This window comes from Medicago truncatula, chromosome 2 (genome assembly GCF_003473485.1).
Source record: "Medicago truncatula cultivar Jemalong A17 chromosome 2, MtrunA17r5.0-ANR, whole genome shotgun sequence".
NCBI classification, from domain to species: Eukaryota; Viridiplantae; Streptophyta; class Magnoliopsida; order Fabales; family Fabaceae; genus Medicago; species Medicago truncatula.
The window spans coordinates 9,547,969-9,566,728 of record NC_053043.1 but is presented as its reverse complement, the minus strand read 5'-3'; the positions used below and the strand labels follow the sequence as shown (position 1 = coordinate 9,566,728).

Genomic DNA, 18,760 nt, shown 5'->3' with positions numbered 1-18,760 from the left:
CATTGATCATTTGCATATTTTATAAGATGAGGATTGTCATGGATATCCTCTTTCTAACATTTTTTATTAGATGAAATATATGTAGGAAAATGAGTTATACATAAGGTGGTGAGACCCACATAAATTTTTCTTTAATGCTATAAAAGATAAAGGGTTTGTAAATTTTTTTTTTTAAAGAAGTTAAATTAGCACACCTAAATTAACACTAGAGGGAATTGAACCTGAGATATTGAGGAGGAGCACACTTCTAAATTTCAAGTCAATACCACTGTGCCAACCCAAATGAGTTAAAGGGTTGTCTATTTTATTACAAGCTAAGTATTCTAAATGTTGGGAAGAGAATATTCACTAAAGATAGTCAACCTAGTTTTCGGAGATTACTTGTTAACAACATTGGTAAATTCTTAGCACTAATAACATGGTTACAAACAAATGACTATTGATTTACATGTCAAGCTAAAATTATGCATTCTCTGTTTATTTATTTTTTAAGTAGTTTACTGGTTGGAGCTTACACATTTTTAATAAATGTGGATAAATGGGGTGTTCAGGTTCGAACCACAACTCATTCATATAATATGCAATGTTCTTACAAACTAAACTAAACTTACGGTACCTTGTATTATCTTTATATATAATATATATTTCATTAGTTTCAGCACATTTGACACCTTTTTCTCTAAAAAAACATTAAAGTTAAGGCAACGCCATTAAAAATATGTGTATATATTAATAAATTAAGTGACTCGAATTGAGCAGTTAATGAGTTTTATCAAAGGATAAATCATTCGAAAGAACTTGAATTTGAATAGAATAATTTTTGGTCATAATTTACATGCCTTTTAACCAAACTTTAGATTTTAAGAGTCATTATTTCTATAAACTGTAGGGTTAACAGAAAAATAATAATTAATACTATAAAAATAAACAGATATTTAAGTTGCTATTCTAGAATGAAATCTAAGTTAAATTTAAGAGAAAAAAAAAATCAAGTGTGTTTAGATAAAAAAAAATTATGGAATTTTCCTCTTCAAAATAAATCTCAAGTTCATTCTATTTTTCTTTAATTTCTAGTTCACATTAAAACATAATTTGAAAGAGCAATTAAAAGTTTTCAATGCCACAATGAAAAATAATATGATAGCTTTCTTTTTAATAAATTTTGTGAACGCAATGAGACGTCCTTGAGATTTTCTTGTCCTCACATCCCTGCAAAATGTAAAAAGGTGAAAGAAAAATTCGTATCATAAATAACATCATCAAAACCCTTCTTGCACATTCCTCTGTAACCCCATCATTTTTGCACCATACACTGCAAATGACCCACCAAAAGCTTTCCCTCCACAACATCCTTCCGAATGAAAAGCTTGTCCTGCAATCATCCACCAAAATACTCTACCTAAAAGATCCTTCATATTCTCATCTTCAAGTTGAGAATAAGTTATAAGCTCTAGAAATAAATTTCAAGCTCGATTAACACCATGTGTGTTATTGGATTTTTCACCAAATCATAGAGGATATAAGTGTTACGAGTTGTCAAGTCGTAAAATATTTATTTTTATACATATTATTTTTGAAGAAAATATTTTCCCTTTTTTTTTTTTTTGGTAAGTTCCCTTTTTTAATTTAAATGCTCATATTAAGGCTAGCTATAATTTTTTTTCCTCTTTAGTCACATACCTATGCTGCCCCTACACCATATGATCCAACCTTTATTCAACTCGCAAATGAGCTAACTCACACCACCTATCCCCAAACAAAAACTTAATCAGAGCAACCTTCAGAAGACCAAAACCCCAATACTCGGAATAAAACCTTTCACCCACACTTACTTCTTCCTCTCCCTCAAACCAATCCATTGATCAACATATTTCCCCTTCGGTCCAACCAACTTCACTCACAATGCCACGTTACTCTCCTCAAATGACTACCCGGACATAACATGATACTATTAAGCTTCGTAAGCTCTTTAATCTTCATACCTAAACTTAAATTTCTATACATTCCTTACACAAAAATCTCATTGATGCATTAAATGATCATAATTGAAACGAATATGATGCTTTATTAAAAATAAGATGTGGGACTTGGTTCCTCGTTTGTCAAATGCCAAAGTTATTCAAAGATTGTGGACTTTTAGGTATAAGAAAAATTATGATGGATCTTTTGAGTGATACAAAGCTCATCTTGTCGGTAATGGTGCAAATCAACAAACTCGTATTGATTATGGTGAAGCCTAAAACCTCGTAGTCAATATGTCGACAATTCACATGATACTAAGTGTTGTGTTATCTAAATCACGATGTCTCCATCAATTGGATGTCAAGAATGCCTTTTTGCATGGCAACCTTTATGAAACTGTGTCAGGACCAGCCCAAGCTGTAGGCTAATTAGGCCTTTGCCTAAGGCCTCAATTTTTTTACCGATTATTTCCAATACCTCATATTTATTTATGAAGCAATAAATTTTAAGAGAAATAATACAAGTGGAAAATGATACACTAATTGATATACTTAATACTTAATAATATTAAAAAACTTTCATTTTCAAATACGTATATTGCTTATAGAATAATGCCAACAATTCATATAATCGTTGTGTCTTTCGAAAATAAAATTTAAAGTTAAACTTAATAATATCTTATTTAAGATCAACGGTGTGTCCATAAAGATTAAATGGTTTTGTCTTGTTGTCGATTGAAAAAGAGTTGTTAAACGAAATCAATCACAATAATTTAATGAATGATTTTGCATCCAAAAAAGTAAGAAAAGTGAAATTTTAAATTAAAATATTACTTTCATAAAACAAATACAATTAATAACTTTTTTTTTTTTGCACAAACTAATAATAAATTAACAGGCCTCATTCTTGATTTCGCCTTGAGCCATAATATATGTTGGGCCGGCCCTAAACTGTGTGTATATGCACCAACCTCCTGGTTTACATCATACTCAACTCCCTGGCCATGTATGTCTTCTAAAAAATTCTCTCCATGGACTTATACAAGCACCCCACTCTTGGTACCAACATTTTACCGACTATGTCACCACAATGGGATTCTCTTAAATTATTTTGACCACTCTTTATTTATTTATCAACATGGCAATGACACCGTCTATATTCTTTTGTATGTGGATGACATCATTCTTGCCGCTTCTTCTGACTATCTTTATGAATTGATTATGTCTAAGCTTAACTTTGAATTTTCCATGAAGGATTGAGGCCCGTCCAGTTATTTTTCTTTCTCAAAATAAATATGCAGAGGAAGTTATTGAGCACACATGTATGTCTACTGGCAAGTCATCACCCATACATGTGAATACAAAGGCAAAACTCAGTGGTTCTTCATGAAACCCCTATGAAGATCCAACATAATATCATAGCCTCGCTTGAGCATTGTAGTACCTGACATTTACAAGATCAAATATCTCTTATGAAGTTCAAGAAGTGTGCTTGTTTATACATACCCCAAAAACACAACACATGTCTTTATGAAAAGTATTATTCATTACATTCATGGCACTATTGAGTTTAGCCTCAACCTATATCTCTCTCTCCTCTCTCGAAACTACTCGCTTATACAAACATAGACTGGGCTAGATGTCCCGACACAAGAAGATATATCTCTAATTATTGAGTATATATTGGTGATAACTTGATCTCTTATTATGCAAAAATACATTATGCCTTGCCTCGATTAAGTGCAGAGTATCGAGGAGTAGCTAATGTTCTGTCTAAATCTTGCTTGATTAGAAACTTACTTTTAGAACTACATTGTCCAGTTACAAAAGCTACTTTGGTATATTGTGTTAATGTTGCTGCAATGTATCTATCCGACAATTCAGTTCAACAATAACACACCAAATACATTGAAATGAATATACACTTCTTGTGTGAAAAAGTTTCTCATGGTCAAGTGCGAGTCTTACATGTTCCCTATCATTATCGATTTGCTAACATCTTCACAAAGGGACTTACGTTGCTACTTTTTATAGTGATTTTAGAGATTATTTAACTTTCAATTTCGATTTTGGAGATGGCTAAGAGACTATTTTATGTATATATATTATTGATCAAATGAATGAAATGACGATCAATATCTCTTACAATTTTCTTTATCTTTGGATTTGGGCTATGTCCCTCCATACATACTTGTTTTGTTTTTATTAATAATATTTTCTTGGATTTGTTTGTTTGGGTGAGTGGTGCCAACCTAACTGATTCGACTCACATTTACTAACGCTAATTGCTTTTCTTTGTTGAAAAAATGATTTAGTTGAAATATACATCCTATGTACATATGCATGTAATTTTTTTTGGGTGACCTACATGTATTATATCAATCTACAATTTCTAATTAACCAGTTTATTATCGTATACATTATTGCGTAAAAAACACAAATATCTGTATAAGATAAAATTCCTAATTAATAAATAAGTTACGTCAAAGATGAAAAAAAATAAGAAAGGAAAAGTAATTTTATCATATATTTTTAATATTCAAAATTTAAATCACAAGATAAAAAGGCATACATATGAACTTAATTTAAATTTTATCATGAAAAAATATTAAAAGAGAAGGCTTATAAACCTTGTTTGATCATTTATAAACTTACATATGATTTATATCATTTATATACCTATAATATTTTTCACTATACATGGTTTATCATTTATATACTTATAAATCTTTTTTTTTTACTACATATACCTATAAATCTTGTTTGATTTAAATTTGCTATATAAAAGAGAAGGCTTATTGGATGCTTAAGTTAATGTGGTCGCTCTACAAATATGAATATTGAACGAGATGTTAACTTGATGACTTTGTAATTGTAAGAGACATGATTCAAATTTTATTGGGATAGTGTAAAATAATCATATGTATTATCATTATATTATTATTATTTTTTAAACAAAAACTCATTATCGATCCAGACCAAATACTGACTAAGCATATATTCCGAATATATATAAGAGTGACCAATTTACTTACACCATATTGTAGTATTTGAGTAGTGTTATTATTTAATAGTTTTTTTTACCGACTATATACATTTTTTAAAACAATATTGTTAGATTACATGTCAGATAACATGTTAACTAAAAAAAAAAGTATTTTTATCAAACAACATAAATTTTGATTTGTTTTAATTACATGTCAGATAATTATTTTTATATGTATATAAAAGAATAATAATAAAGTATCATTTTTTTTACACAAAGAATATAAGAATGTACCCTTCTTTTTTTTTTTTTTTGGTCTTAATGTACCCTTCTTTTTGTGATGTAATATAGTGGTTTAGAGAAATTCTTCTTAAAGGTGAATAACTGAGGTGTCCGACTCTTGCATATATTATACATTATCTCTTATCAAGTGAGCTAAGTTTACGGGGACATAAAGTACCCTATTTGTTATATGATAGTATTTTTGAAAATTTATGCTTTTACTTATTTTGCTAATATACTTATAATGAAAAAATCTAGAAAAAAAAAAAAAAAAAAAACTTATAAAGAAAAGTGGCGACGGGGGAGGTGTCTTGACCAAATTGGAAATTTACCTTTTTTCAAATGTAATAATATTTTTTGAAGAAAAGGTAACATTATTATTTAATTTGAATCTCTTTTTTAATAGCAAAAAATTAGCAAATTAGAAAAATAATAATCTTTTTTTCCTAGGTCAGGTTATCTCCCCCATTCCTCCCCTTTATATTTATCTCAGTCTATTTTTACCTTATAAAAATTAATATTTTTTTGAAAGAATAAAAATTAATATTTTAAAATTTGTTATTTAAGGTTATTTTTATTATTTCACAGATACTTTTCCTTTCTCCCATTTTTTTATATCTAACCAAATAAGGGAAGATATATTTTCTAAAAACAAATAAAAAAAGAGAGAAGAGATACCTCCCTGTCAAAAGAAAGATACGTTTTATCATTCTTTCCTTTTCAATTTTTGTGATAATAAACAATCAAATAATAATCAACTTTCTGTTATTTTCAATCTTCCACTTTATTTAATTGTTATCCTCTTACATTTTTTTAGTCAAATAGTCTATCGACTATAATTTCACCCTTAAGGTGACTAAGTGAAAAATTCAAAGTTTGAACTTTAAACTCCGGATATTACAACGTTGATGGAAAATTTTATAGAGATTAAATATATTGACAGAAAATTTTATATGAACTAAAATGTGTAATTTTGTTGTAATGTTTAAAAACAAAATTCTAAATATTTATAGAGATCATATAACTAATTTTTTTTTTTTTATACAAATCATATAACTAATTAACTATAAATTTAATTAGATAAAACTGATAATGCGGATACCGGTTGAGGTAGTTTAAATTAATTTTTAGACAAAACTTAATTCACATTATTTTTTATACAAGTTGAGCTAATTCCAACTCAAATTTAGATAACAGTTGCCGGACCACTCATATTACACTTTTCAAGTGTCTCACACTCGTTGAGATAAGATCCTAAAGTATATTTTTAAGTGCTACCTAGGTAATTTCTCATCATTAAATAAATGATGGGTAATCCCATCTTATCTCACTAACATGATTTTGTAAAGGTTGATGTATCATGGATTTCACAACACCAAATGCTCAAATATGAGAAATTTTTTATTTAAACCTACACTCCAACCAAACTATCGAATATCATTTTTTTTTTTTTTACTTATGGAACAAATATTATTTTACACTTTCTAGAACATTCCATTTTATTTATATATAAAAATATATACACAGAGAATATCCTTGTGGCATGCAGGGCACACTCAGTGTCATCATACTGTAATTATCATATATTAACAGGATAATTGATATATACCATGAATGTTAGGTGAACTTTTATTTTTTTGACTAAATACCATGAACTTTTTTTTTTAAGATATGCATTTCTTTACTGTTATACTATAACTAAAAATTAATATTCATGTATAGAATTATGTTTATGATTTATGTATGATACTATGAATATGATTTATATTTTATATTATAATAAAGTAAATGTAAATTATATATAATCACATCAACGCTCACAGATTACCACCACCACCAATCCATCGTTTTCTAGCAGACTCTTGATACAGCCTATACAGTTACTTACTTACCCCCCTCTCTCTCTCTCTCACTCTCTCTAAAACAAAATAAATATTCTGTCTTAGGAATCTCTGCCACAGAACACAACATTTAACTGAACAACCTCTCAGTGTTCAGAGTCTGATACTGAGGTATGTTCTGTTCCAACACTTTGGTTTGTTTAAGGTTTCATGAATTTGTGTTGTTGTCTGTGGGCCCTGAATATATAGCATGTGTTCATGTTTGAATTCTTATGTTATAGGCTCAAACAATTTGTGTCAAGGTAGTGTTTTCAGAATATTGTTTTTGTTTCATTTTGTAGTGGAAGCTTTTGTTTTTTGTTTTTTATTAATTCAAACTATAAATAAACCACTTTTTCGTGGAAGTTTATGTTTGGATTTGTCTTGGTATAAATTTAATTTAATATCTGGTTTTAAAATATTATGATTTTAAAGTGTAAAAACTTACATACATCACAATCATCAATGTTGTGTGTGACTTTTTACGATAAAAGTCAAATATTTTTGGTGTAATTTTAATTAATTAATTAAATCAAAACATAGCTACCTATATTTTGGTGTAATTTTTTTTTATTACCTTTTCGATCACTTTACTTTTTTTTTTCTTTTTTCAATAAGTTCCCTCCAACAGCGAACCGTTTTCATTTGAGGTATCATGAACATTAAACATGAGTTCTTCTCTTAGCTGAGATTTGAACTACGTTAACTTCACTCTTAACATTGTCTTGAGTGGTTTATTGATAATTTCTTTTTCTTTTTCAAACTAATGCAAGTGTCTATTGAAATTAATATCTCTTTGACATTTAACTTCAAAACATTGATATAACAAGGTAGAGAATCCTTTGTACTCTTGATACTAATATATTTTGTCTCTTCATTTGTGTTATGTGACAAATAAAGCTTTTTATCTCTTCTGAAATTTGTAGAATTTACAATTTTTGTGCAACATATAAATTTTTAATTTTATTCTTGTGGTAAACTCATACCTTATTCTGAAATGTTCATGCTTGTCACACGTTTTCTCTTTTTTCTTTTACTAGTTGGCTTTCAATTTTTAGAGTGATTATGCTTTATTTAGCTTGAGATTATGTTACTAATGCTGCTGTTGTAAAGTGAATTGTGTGCTAAATCTGCTTAAAAGTTATTTCTAGGGAATATGGAATAAAGATTTGTTTTTGCTCCTTTCTTTATAATATGTGCTTTCGGTTGCCATCTTTTCTTATCTCTAATTATGTGAAATTTTATTACTAGTGGATGAATTTTTAGAAGGTATTACTAATTCAAATCTATTATAACATACTAGAGATTTAATGTTTTTAACCCTTAATAATCATTCCAACTATCTTTCCCAATAAGAGAGAATCTTGATTGAAGTTTAGGTGCATTTGTTTGCCCTTTTCTTTCCTTTTTATTTTTGCCCCATTTTATGAGCGAAAATGTTTGTCGGACACAAAATCCAACATCAATATTGTATTGTTTTATATTGGTTTTTTTTTTTTTTTCTCTCCTCGGTTTTGACACCACAAACTTCCGAGTTATATTTTATACGGTGGTACGGTCTCCGAACTTTTGTGTGTCTAAATAACATGTACACCTCACATACACGGAAAAATATATAGTACTGATACACAACGAACTGATTTCAGCTGCCACGACACTATTCTGGCACTGCCCCGGGCCCGCGGCTATCATCGTGCTCACTTTTAGTTATTAATACTCAACCAATCTAACACTAAATAAATTTTCTCATTTTTTTTTGCACCTCTAGTAATTGTGCCACAGTAAAAGCTTTTTATCACTGAAATTGCTATGTTTGGTTTATGATTCATAACAAACAAACATATCCTTGTGTTGTTTGTTTTAGCTTTAAAAGACAAAAGAGCATTTAAACCCAAAATTACCATGTAGATCACATTGATGAAGTCCTTGACTACTTCTTGTACTTACTCCCATTTTTAATGTTCAAATTCAGCTTTAAATAAGGGTTGGTGCTGGTGGATCCTAACATTATTAATTTAATTTCTATCTATAAACTTTTAGATGAAAAAAACTCAGTGACCTATATTTTTGTATAGATTGTCTTCTAATTATGCATTGAAGCTCCAATTAATGCTTAATGATTTTCTACTATCTTTTTATGCTTGCAGGTTTTGACTCTTAATTTAGTTGTTGGCAATAATTATTAGTCGAGTAAACAACTTAATTTGAGATGTATACTTCTCGAAAGAAACCGAATTCAGCCGGTATACAATTATACTACCAGCAACAGTCTTTGAGACAGATTGATTCAAACAAGAATCGTTTCAAAACGTTGCAAACCAATTCCAATAATGGTGGTAGAAGGCAAAGAACCAATGTTTCTTTGGAAACAAGCAACTGGGAGAGCAACTGGGAGAAGCAATTCTGTACCTTGGAATCTTCTCAAGTAGCCAATGATGTCATAGCTTTTGATTCTCCTTCATCTGCTAGTGGTGATCCATTCAACATGAGAAGTACTTTTTCACCACAAATTTCTCGCTATTGCTCCTCTGACAACACCACAAATGTATCGCCGTTAGGTGTTTACTCTAGTGCGGATGATGACAGCTTTGAATTTAAAATGAAAGAAATTGAGCTTTCACTGGTAGGTACCGATATAGAAGTATTCGGCAGCTGTCTGTCCAACTCAAATGGTAGCCTTCACCAAGGGACATCTCAAGATAATGAGTTTCATATTGATGAAATGATTTCAGAGCAAGGCTTTAAGGAATCGGAGATTTCATTGTTAGGTCCCAGTTCAGATATCGTCGACAGCTGCCAGTCCAACTTAAACGGTAGCCTCCACCAAGGTACATCTCAATATGATTGGTCTCAATTTGAAGAAATTATTCCAAAGCTAGACTTGAAAGAAGAACTTATTAGATGTGCACAGTTTGTATTTGATGGTGATTTTCAAAAAGCAATTGGATTCATGAATAAGGTGTTGGGAAAGATGGTATCGGTTGCCGGTTCTCCAATTCAAAGGTTAGGTGCTTACATGTTGGAGGGATTAAGAGCAAGGGTGGAATCATCAGGGAGTGCAATTTATAAAGCCTTGAAATGTGAAGAACCAACAAGCATAGAGTTGATGAGTGCTATGCACATTTTGTATCAGATTTGCCCATATTTTCAGTTTGCTTATATATCATCCAATGCTGTCATTTGTGAAGAAATGCAAAATGAATCAAGAATTCACATAATTGACTTCCAAATTGCACAAGGATCACAGTGGATGTTACTTTTGCATGCTCTCAAGCATAAACCCGGCGGACCTCCGTTCATTCGTGTAACAGGTATCGATGACTCGCAATCGTTTCATGCTAGAGGTGGAAAACTTGATATTGTAGGAAAAAAGCTAGAAGATTGTGCAAAAACTTGTAAAGTTCCATTTGAGTTCAATAGTGTTAAAATGTATGGATGTGAGGTTCAACTGGAAGATTTTGAAGTTCAACATGATGAAGTTCTTGTTGTGAATTTTCCTTTTGCTTTGCATCACATACCGGACGAGAGCGTGAGCATGGAGAATCATAGAGACAGGCTTTTGAGACTGGTGAAGATTTTGTCGCCTAAGGTCGTGTTATTTGTGGAGCAGGAGTCAAACACAAACACATCTCCATTTTTACCAAGGTTTGCTGAGACTTTGAATTATTACACTGCAATGTTTGAATCAATTGATGTGGCTCTTCCTAGAGATGATAAGAAGAGAATTAATGCAGAACAACACTGTGTGGCTCGCGATATCGTGAATATCATAGCTTGTGAGGGAGATGAGAGATTCGAAAGACATGAACTGTTCGGAAAGTGGAAGGCAAGATTTTCAATGGCAGGTTTTGTACCGTTACTGTTGAGTCCATCGGTGATTGATTCAGTCAGAACTCTCTTGAAAGATTTCAATAAAGATTATAGGATTGAACAAACAGATGTTGCTATCAATTTAGCGTGGAAGAGTAAAGTTATGTGCACATCTTCTGCTTGGAGATGTTATTGACAGGGCCGACTCGACACAAGATGAGGCTTAAAGTTAGACAAGGATTGAAATCATGAGAGCACATTCGTATGTGCAAATTTTGTTCGATACCAAAATGTAGGTAAGATCGTAGAATAAATAGACTATGTAGGAGTGTTAAATAGGGGAACCGAGCGGCTTAAAGCAAAGACTTGTCTGATGCTTGGGCCGACTTGACTTGCTATCATAGGTCTATAGACATACTTTTGTTGTTCGTTCTTCTTTTTCTTTTTTATCTTTAGCGACCAAGTTTCTGGATAGGACTTGAGATTTAGCTATGTTCCTCTTCCTTTTGTAGGTTATTATAGAGATGAATCTCTAAACTTGTTGTACAATGGAAAAGAAACCTCAGTCCCCACTTTTGCAGTCCTAAGAATTTAAATAATACAAACTTTTGAAAGTGTTTGTCCTTCTTTACATTAACTACTTCAATTCTTTTTTACTTCTTACTTTTAATTCCCTTTTAATTTGAGTTTGGAAACCGTGATTTTCACATCGAATGTGACGACTTTGAAGCTAAAATTGGGAATGTTGAGCAACCGCGTCCGCGTGGTGGCAAGTCCGTGCCGCATTTCCTAGTTCATGCCACATTTCCAAACACAACAATAACATGAATGAACACATTGAACAGCCTCAAATATTAAGAGACTCATGTAGAAAACTTCTCTAAGATTTTATTTTCTTCAGAAGAAAACAATAACATGTTGGTTCCTATATGCAAATCTCATGAATTGGTTAATATATATCATGAGTTGTGCATGTTATACCATTCACTGAAGTTGTTATCAAAACTTGGACAACTTTTCCATAGGTCTTTGTACTTTAATTGTGTTTTGTTTAAGATAATAGTCTTTCTGGGACAATAGTAAAACAAACATATTTTTTGAAGAAGTAAAACAAACATATATTCGATAAGGAAAGGAAAAAAAAAAAATTCTACCAAAAAAAAGAAATTCAAATGATGTTATGGGATGTAAAGTTGTTTTTCTAACCTCATAAATAAGTTTGTGTTGTATTATCCTTTCTTCATGTATGATAAACTGTTTCCTTTATTCCTCGAATCCAGTGGATAAATTCTTTGCACCAAGGATCAACCAAAAAAAAAAAACTTTGTACCAAATAAAAATAACCAAGTTTTTTTTATTCAATAATAATAACACATTTGAAAATGTGAATTTCTAACCAATAAATTATTTGACAAAAAAAATAAAAAAAAATGACGCATGGTTTCAAAGACGTGAAAATCTTTTCTTCACACAAATGAATTCGGAAGATCCATGACTCAAGTTAAATCCTTAAAGCATTCTTAGTTGATAGGTTTGAGGATACAAACGTTCTATTAGGCTTTATTGGAATTGGTGGTATTAGATGGAATAGAGTGGTATGTAATGGAATGACATCGCGTTTACATCAATTCAGGTTCAAACTTTTTTTTTATAATTTTTTTTATCGATTCATTGTATATTTTTACTCATATATTAATACATACACCTAATTTTTTTATGTTTATACATACGTCTATATTTTTTTTTTTTTATACTCATCTAAGAGAACCTTTTTTTTTTTTTTTTTTTTTATAATTTATAACACACCAAACACATTGATATGAACATACACTTCTTGGGCGAAAAAGTTTCTCCCAGTCAAGTGCGAGTCTAACATGTTTCATGTCCTTATCGATTTGCTAACATCTTCACAAAGAGACTTACGTTGCTACTTTTTAGTGATTTTAGAGATTCATCTTTCAATTTCGACTGAGGAGATGGTTAAAAGACTATTTTATATATATATATCATTGATCAAATAAATGAAATGACGACCAATATCTCTTACAATTTTCTTTATCTTTGGGTTTGGGTTATGTCCCTTCATATATATTTGGTTGGTTTTTATTTTTTTTTACAATCTTTTGGTTTGTTTTTATTAATAATATTTTCTTGGATCTGTTTTGTCCCGACCAATATCTCTTACATTTACTAACGCTAATTGCTTTTTTTTTTTTTTTTAAATGATTTAGTTGAAATATCCATCCTATGTACATATGCGTGTAATTTTTTTTTGGTGACCTACATGTATTATATCAATCTACAATTTCTGATGAACCAGTTTATTATTGTATACATTATTACGTAAAAAACACAAATTTCTGTATAAGATAAAATTCCTAATTAATAAATAAGTTACGTCAAAGATGAAAAAAAAAAAAGGAAAAGTAAATTTTATCATACATTTTTAATAAGAATAGATTGGGTCCTAAATAAAAGAATAAGAATGAAGTACCATTTTTTTTTATTTACAAAGAATAGAAAAAAAAGTACCCTATTTTTATGGTCATGTAGCCTAACGACTAGAGAAATTCACTTTAAAGGTGAATAAGTGAGGTGTCCAGGGTACGAACCACAACCCCTTACATATATTATACATTATCTCTTACCAAGCGAGCTAAGCTCACGGGAACAGAAAGTACCCTATTTGCTAATGTGATGGTATTTTCGAAAATTTATGCTTTTACTTATTTTGCTAATATACTTATAAAAAAAAAATCTTTAAAAAAAACTTATAAAGAAAAGTGGCGACGGGGGAAGTGTCGTGACCAAATTGCAAATTTACCTTTTTTCAAATGCAATATTATTTTTTGAAGAAAAGGTAATATTATTATTTAATATGAATCTCTTTTTTAATAGCCAAAAATTAGCAAATTAGAAAAATAATAATATTTTTTCCTAGGTGTCCCCCATTCCTCCCCTTTATCTTTATTTCAGTCTATTTTTACCTTATAAAAATTAATATTTTTTTGAAAGAATAAAAATTAATATTTTAAAATGTGTTATTTAAGGTTTTTTTTTTGGACAAAGAATGTGTTATTTAAGGTTTTTTTTATTATTTCACAGATACTTTTCCTTTCTCCCATTTTTTATATCCAACCAAATAAGGGAAGAGATATTTTCTAAAAACAAATAATAAACAAAAAGAGAAGAGATACGTCCCCGTCATAAGAAATATACGTTTTATCATTCTTTCCTTTTCACTTTCTATGATAATAAACAGTCAAATAATAATCTACTTTCTATTATTTTTAATCTTCCACTTTATTTAATAGTTCTTTCCTCTTGCATTTTTCTAGCGAAATAGTCTATCGACTATAGTTTCACCTTTAAGGTAAATAAGTGAAAATTTCAAAGTTCGAACTTTAACCTCTGGAAATTGCAATATTGACAGAAAATTTTATAGAGATTAAAAATATTGACGAAAAATTTATATGAACTAAAAGATGTAATTTTGTCGTAATGCTTAAAAACAAATTTCTAAATTTCTATAAAGATCATTTACCTAACTAACTATAAATTTAAATAGATAAAACTATTTGCTCAAAAAAAAAAAAAAAAAGATAAAACTATAATGCGGACACCGGTTGAGGTAGTTTACATTATTTTTTAGACAAAACTTAATTCACATTATTTTTTATACGAGTTGAACTAGTTCCAACTCAAATTTAGATGCCGGTTTAGACCACTCATATTACACTTTTCAAGTGTCTCACACTCGATGAGATAAGATTCAAACGTATATTATTAAGTGTTTGCTAGGTAGTTTCACATAAATAAATATATAAGTAAATAAATGTTTGGTAATCCACATCTTACTAACATGATTTTGTAAAGGTTGATGTATCAAACTCATCATACTTATGGATTTCACAGCACCAAATGCTCAAATATGAGAAATTGTTGATTTAAACATGCACTCCAATATCTCAAATATCAGTTTTTTTTTACTTATGGAACAAAGATTATTTGACTCTTTCTAGAACATTCCTATTTATTTATTCATTTATAAAAATATATACATAGGGAATATCCTTGTAGCATGCTGGGCCAACTCAGTGTCATACTGTGATTATCATATATTAACTGGATAATTGATATATATACCATGAACTTTTATATTTTTGACTAAATACGATGAACTTTTTTCTTAGATATGCATTTCTTTACTGTTATACTATAACTAAAAAATAATATTCATGTATGGTATTATGTTTATGATTTATGATACTATGAATATGATTTATATTTTATATTCATGCATGGAATTATATATAATCTCTCTCTCCCTCCCTCTCTTTCTAAACAAAACAAATATTCTGTCACAGAATACAGCATGTAACTGAACAACCTCTCACCTGTGTTCAGAGTCTGAGCCTGAGGTATGTTCCGTTCCAACACTTTGGCTTGTTTAAAGTTTCATGAATTTGTGTTGTTGTCTGTGGGCCCTGAATATATAGCATGTTTTCATGTTTGAATTCTTATGTTATAGGCTCAAACAATTTGTGTCAATGTAGTGTTTTCAGAATATTGTTTTTGTTTCATTTTGTAGTGGAAGCTTTTTGTTTTTTATTAATTCAAACTATAAACAAACCACTTTTTCGTGGAAGTTTATGTTTGGATTTGTCTTGGTATAAATTTAATTTAATATCTGGTTTTAAAATATTACTGTATGATTTTAAAATGTAAAAACTTACATACATCACAATCATCAATGTTATGTGTGATTTTTTACGATAAAAGTGAAACATTTTTAATCATTATAATTGAGGTGGATTCTATAGTGATGGTTCAATTAAATTCATCACCGGTATACCACTCGTTTTAACCATTAGATTAAATTAGTCTATAGGAAATCATTAGTCGTTGCCACACTCGATCGTTATGTTCAAAAGCATTAAATAATTAATGAGTCCTTCTCTCTCTAAACTATCCTACCTTCTCTCTAAGAAAACATATCCACCGCCTTTCTCAAATCCTTTCCCCTTTCTATCCAAATTCGTGTTTTTTCATCATGTAGACATCAGACTTGTGGTGATGCGATGGTCGGTGATAGCCACCCGCCGGTGGTTTTGGTGGTTGTTGTTGTTTGCGGTTGCTGTCATGGTGTTGGTTGGCGCTATTTCATCTCTCATATTCGATTTTCTCGGCGCTTTTCTTTCAGTTTCAGACCCAGCTTGGATATAGGAACGTTTATGAATTCGTTTCTTCACTTCGATCTGGTTTTGGTTGGTGTCTGCTATTGGTTTGCACCGGAGGTTTGTAGCTATTCCGGGGTCGGTGGCAGTCTGTTAACACCAGCTGTTTTATGGGTTTGTTTTTGCTCATTTTCGTTGTCTTTTTTGTTTTTGTTCTTCCGTTTTAGTTGTGTCGGTGGGTTGTTCATCAGATCTAGCATCTCTTTGAACTCCAGTGGGTTGTGTTGGTGGATTCTGTCGCTCCGGCAGTGCTTGCCTTCTCACCCTTCTGTCTCCGTTGCTTGGTCGTCGTTGAGGTTTGTTCGTTGGTTAAGCTCATATCCGATTTGAGCGACCTACCCTGTTGCTGGTCGTTTTTCTGTTTGGTGGTGTGTTGAGTGGCGCCGAAGGAGTGGGTGGTGGTTTTGCGTCATCGTCCTCTTTTTGCGTCGCCGATTCGTTGTTGTTTTGTTGTGTTGTCTCGAGCTGCTTTGTGTCGTTTTGTGTTGGTTCTGGCGATCTCTTTCTTTTTTGGATGTTACTCGAAAGGGTTTGGTGTGTAAACGCTTCGTGTTTGCGGTAGCAGTCATTAATATACCTTCAAATTCTTTGTGGGGGATGATCGTTGTTGTTGTGTTGTTCGTTTTGTTTGGGTCTTGTGTTTTTGTTCCTTGTTTCTTTCTTGGAGAGGGGCTTGTTCTGGTTTCGCGCTGGTTTTTGGTTATTGTTCCTTCTTCCTTGTCGTCCAAGCTTCTGTGCGCTTTCCCAACCTCCCCCTCGTCGTCAGTGTTTAGTCGCCAGTGTTCCCTAGGTCTGCAAAGGGTCGTGCAGTTGTGGTGGATCCTGTACCTGGATGGGTGGAGGTTTTCTCCTCCGCGACGTAAGACGGTACAGTGGGGTCCAGAGGGTGGCGCTAAAACGATGTTCGTGGCGGTGCTTGTGGTGGTTGATTTTGTGGCTTGTTTTTGGTTTGTTTTTGTTCGAGCTGGATCGATTTGCGCTATTTTTTCATCGTTTCTGTCTTATGAATTTGGCATCTAGATTTTGGTGGGCTGAGTTTTTGGATAAGTTATGGTGTCTGCTCTGGTAGTTCGTGAGTTGAGGGGTGCCTTGATGATTTGTGTCGAAAGTTTGGTGGACCGATCACTTTTGATTCGAGATCGGGAGCTAGTTTTTTGACTCAGGTTCTTTTGGCTTTGTTGGTGGCTCCTCCGTCCTAACGGAAGTTGAGTGGTGGTCGCGTCTGATCGTTTGAAGCAACAAATCATTGTCGGCTGCTTTATTGATCTTTGTTGGTGGTGTCGGAAAATTGTTGTGTTGTTGATTTTTCGGTGGGTGTTTTGGGGGCTTTTATTTTTCTTATTGGTGTAATACTTGAGATTCAATACCCTATAGATTCCATTCCAACATTTTTTAATTTAAAATATCTTTCATTTCTTATAATTCTACACAAACTTTTGTTGATTATTCATTATGGAAAAACAGAATATGGAATTATTTTCTGTTAGGTTAATTTCTGCCATGTTTCTTCCTGTGTGAACTTCTCCAAAATTTAGAATAAACAAATCCCATAAAAAAAACACAATAGTGTAAGGAGCATGAAAAATGTATTGGCCAAAAAGTTGTTCTTTAAGATTTGAACAAAGAACTAATGCCTATAAGGTTGTGGCCATGTAATTGGAATTTGATTCCATTTTAATATAAAGCGTTTAGTTTTGTATAAGTGATTTTCGGTGGAGATGAATTGGTAGAGACGGTTTGTGGCAGTTTCAATTGTAGCTAAAATTTAGGTTGATGATGTGAATCTAATAAAATTGGTAGAGATAGGGATTGTGTGAGTAAAGATGTACATGTTCTCCTTTTCTTTTCTAACTCATCTAAAACATTAAAAATATCTTGATGGTATATAAAGGTGTCGCATCGGTGAACCAGTTAATTGATGGTTCATCCTAGACACGACATATAATTGATTGACAATATAAAAACTATTTACATTAATTAAATGGTGTTATGTTTATTTTTATCACTTTAATTCTTTTTTTCTCAATAAGTTCCCAGTCCAACAACAAATTGATTTCATTTGAGGCATCATGAACACTAAACATCAGTTTTTGATCACTTTACTCTTAGTATCAGTTCAAATTGATCGCCTATTTCCAACATTAGTTTAAATGGATACCCTATTTTAGAAAGGAAAATATTAACAAGTGCCCTTAGGACATTGTTTAAGCATTCAAAAATATTAACTTTTACATTGGAAATTGTGTAGTTATAATTTTTACACGTGTTTGACTTGTATTTTCAAAACAAAATTTATTTTTGTGAGTACCTTAAACAATACCCTTAAGACACTTGTTATCAAGACCCTTTTAGAAAACATACACCAAAAACATACACCGTATATTACACATATTTATGCATTTGATTATCAATAGTGATGCTTTACATGTTGTTTGATTTATAAGTCCCAAATTTTTTGCCAAGCCCAATTCAAATTAAAATCAGGTCCACTATGATATAATAAACCCTAATTTCACTTTCTCCCTCATACAAAAACACACATCGACGCCTCCCTCATACAAAAACACACAACAACTCTTCTTCTATGTTTTTCTCCCTTTTCTC

General features: G+C 31.2%; 1 protein-coding gene across 1 annotated transcript; it reads left to right on the top strand.

The window, feature by feature from the left end:
• The first annotated feature begins 9,236 nt into the window (after nt 1-9,236).
• LOC11406422 (scarecrow-like protein 21) lies at nt 9,237-11,484 on the top strand. The gene has a single exon (XM_003594215.3). The coding sequence runs from the start codon at nt 9,319-9,321 to the stop codon at nt 11,113-11,115; it is 1,797 nt and encodes a 598-aa protein (XP_003594263.1). The 5' UTR covers nt 9,237-9,318; the 3' UTR covers nt 11,116-11,484.
• Nucleotides 11,485-18,760: the final 7,276 nt, after the last annotated feature.

Coding starts and splice junctions, on each gene's coding strand:
- LOC11406422 (XM_003594215.3), top strand. CDS start 9,319: ATGTATACTTCTCGAAAGAAACCGAATTCAGCCGGTATACAATTATAC.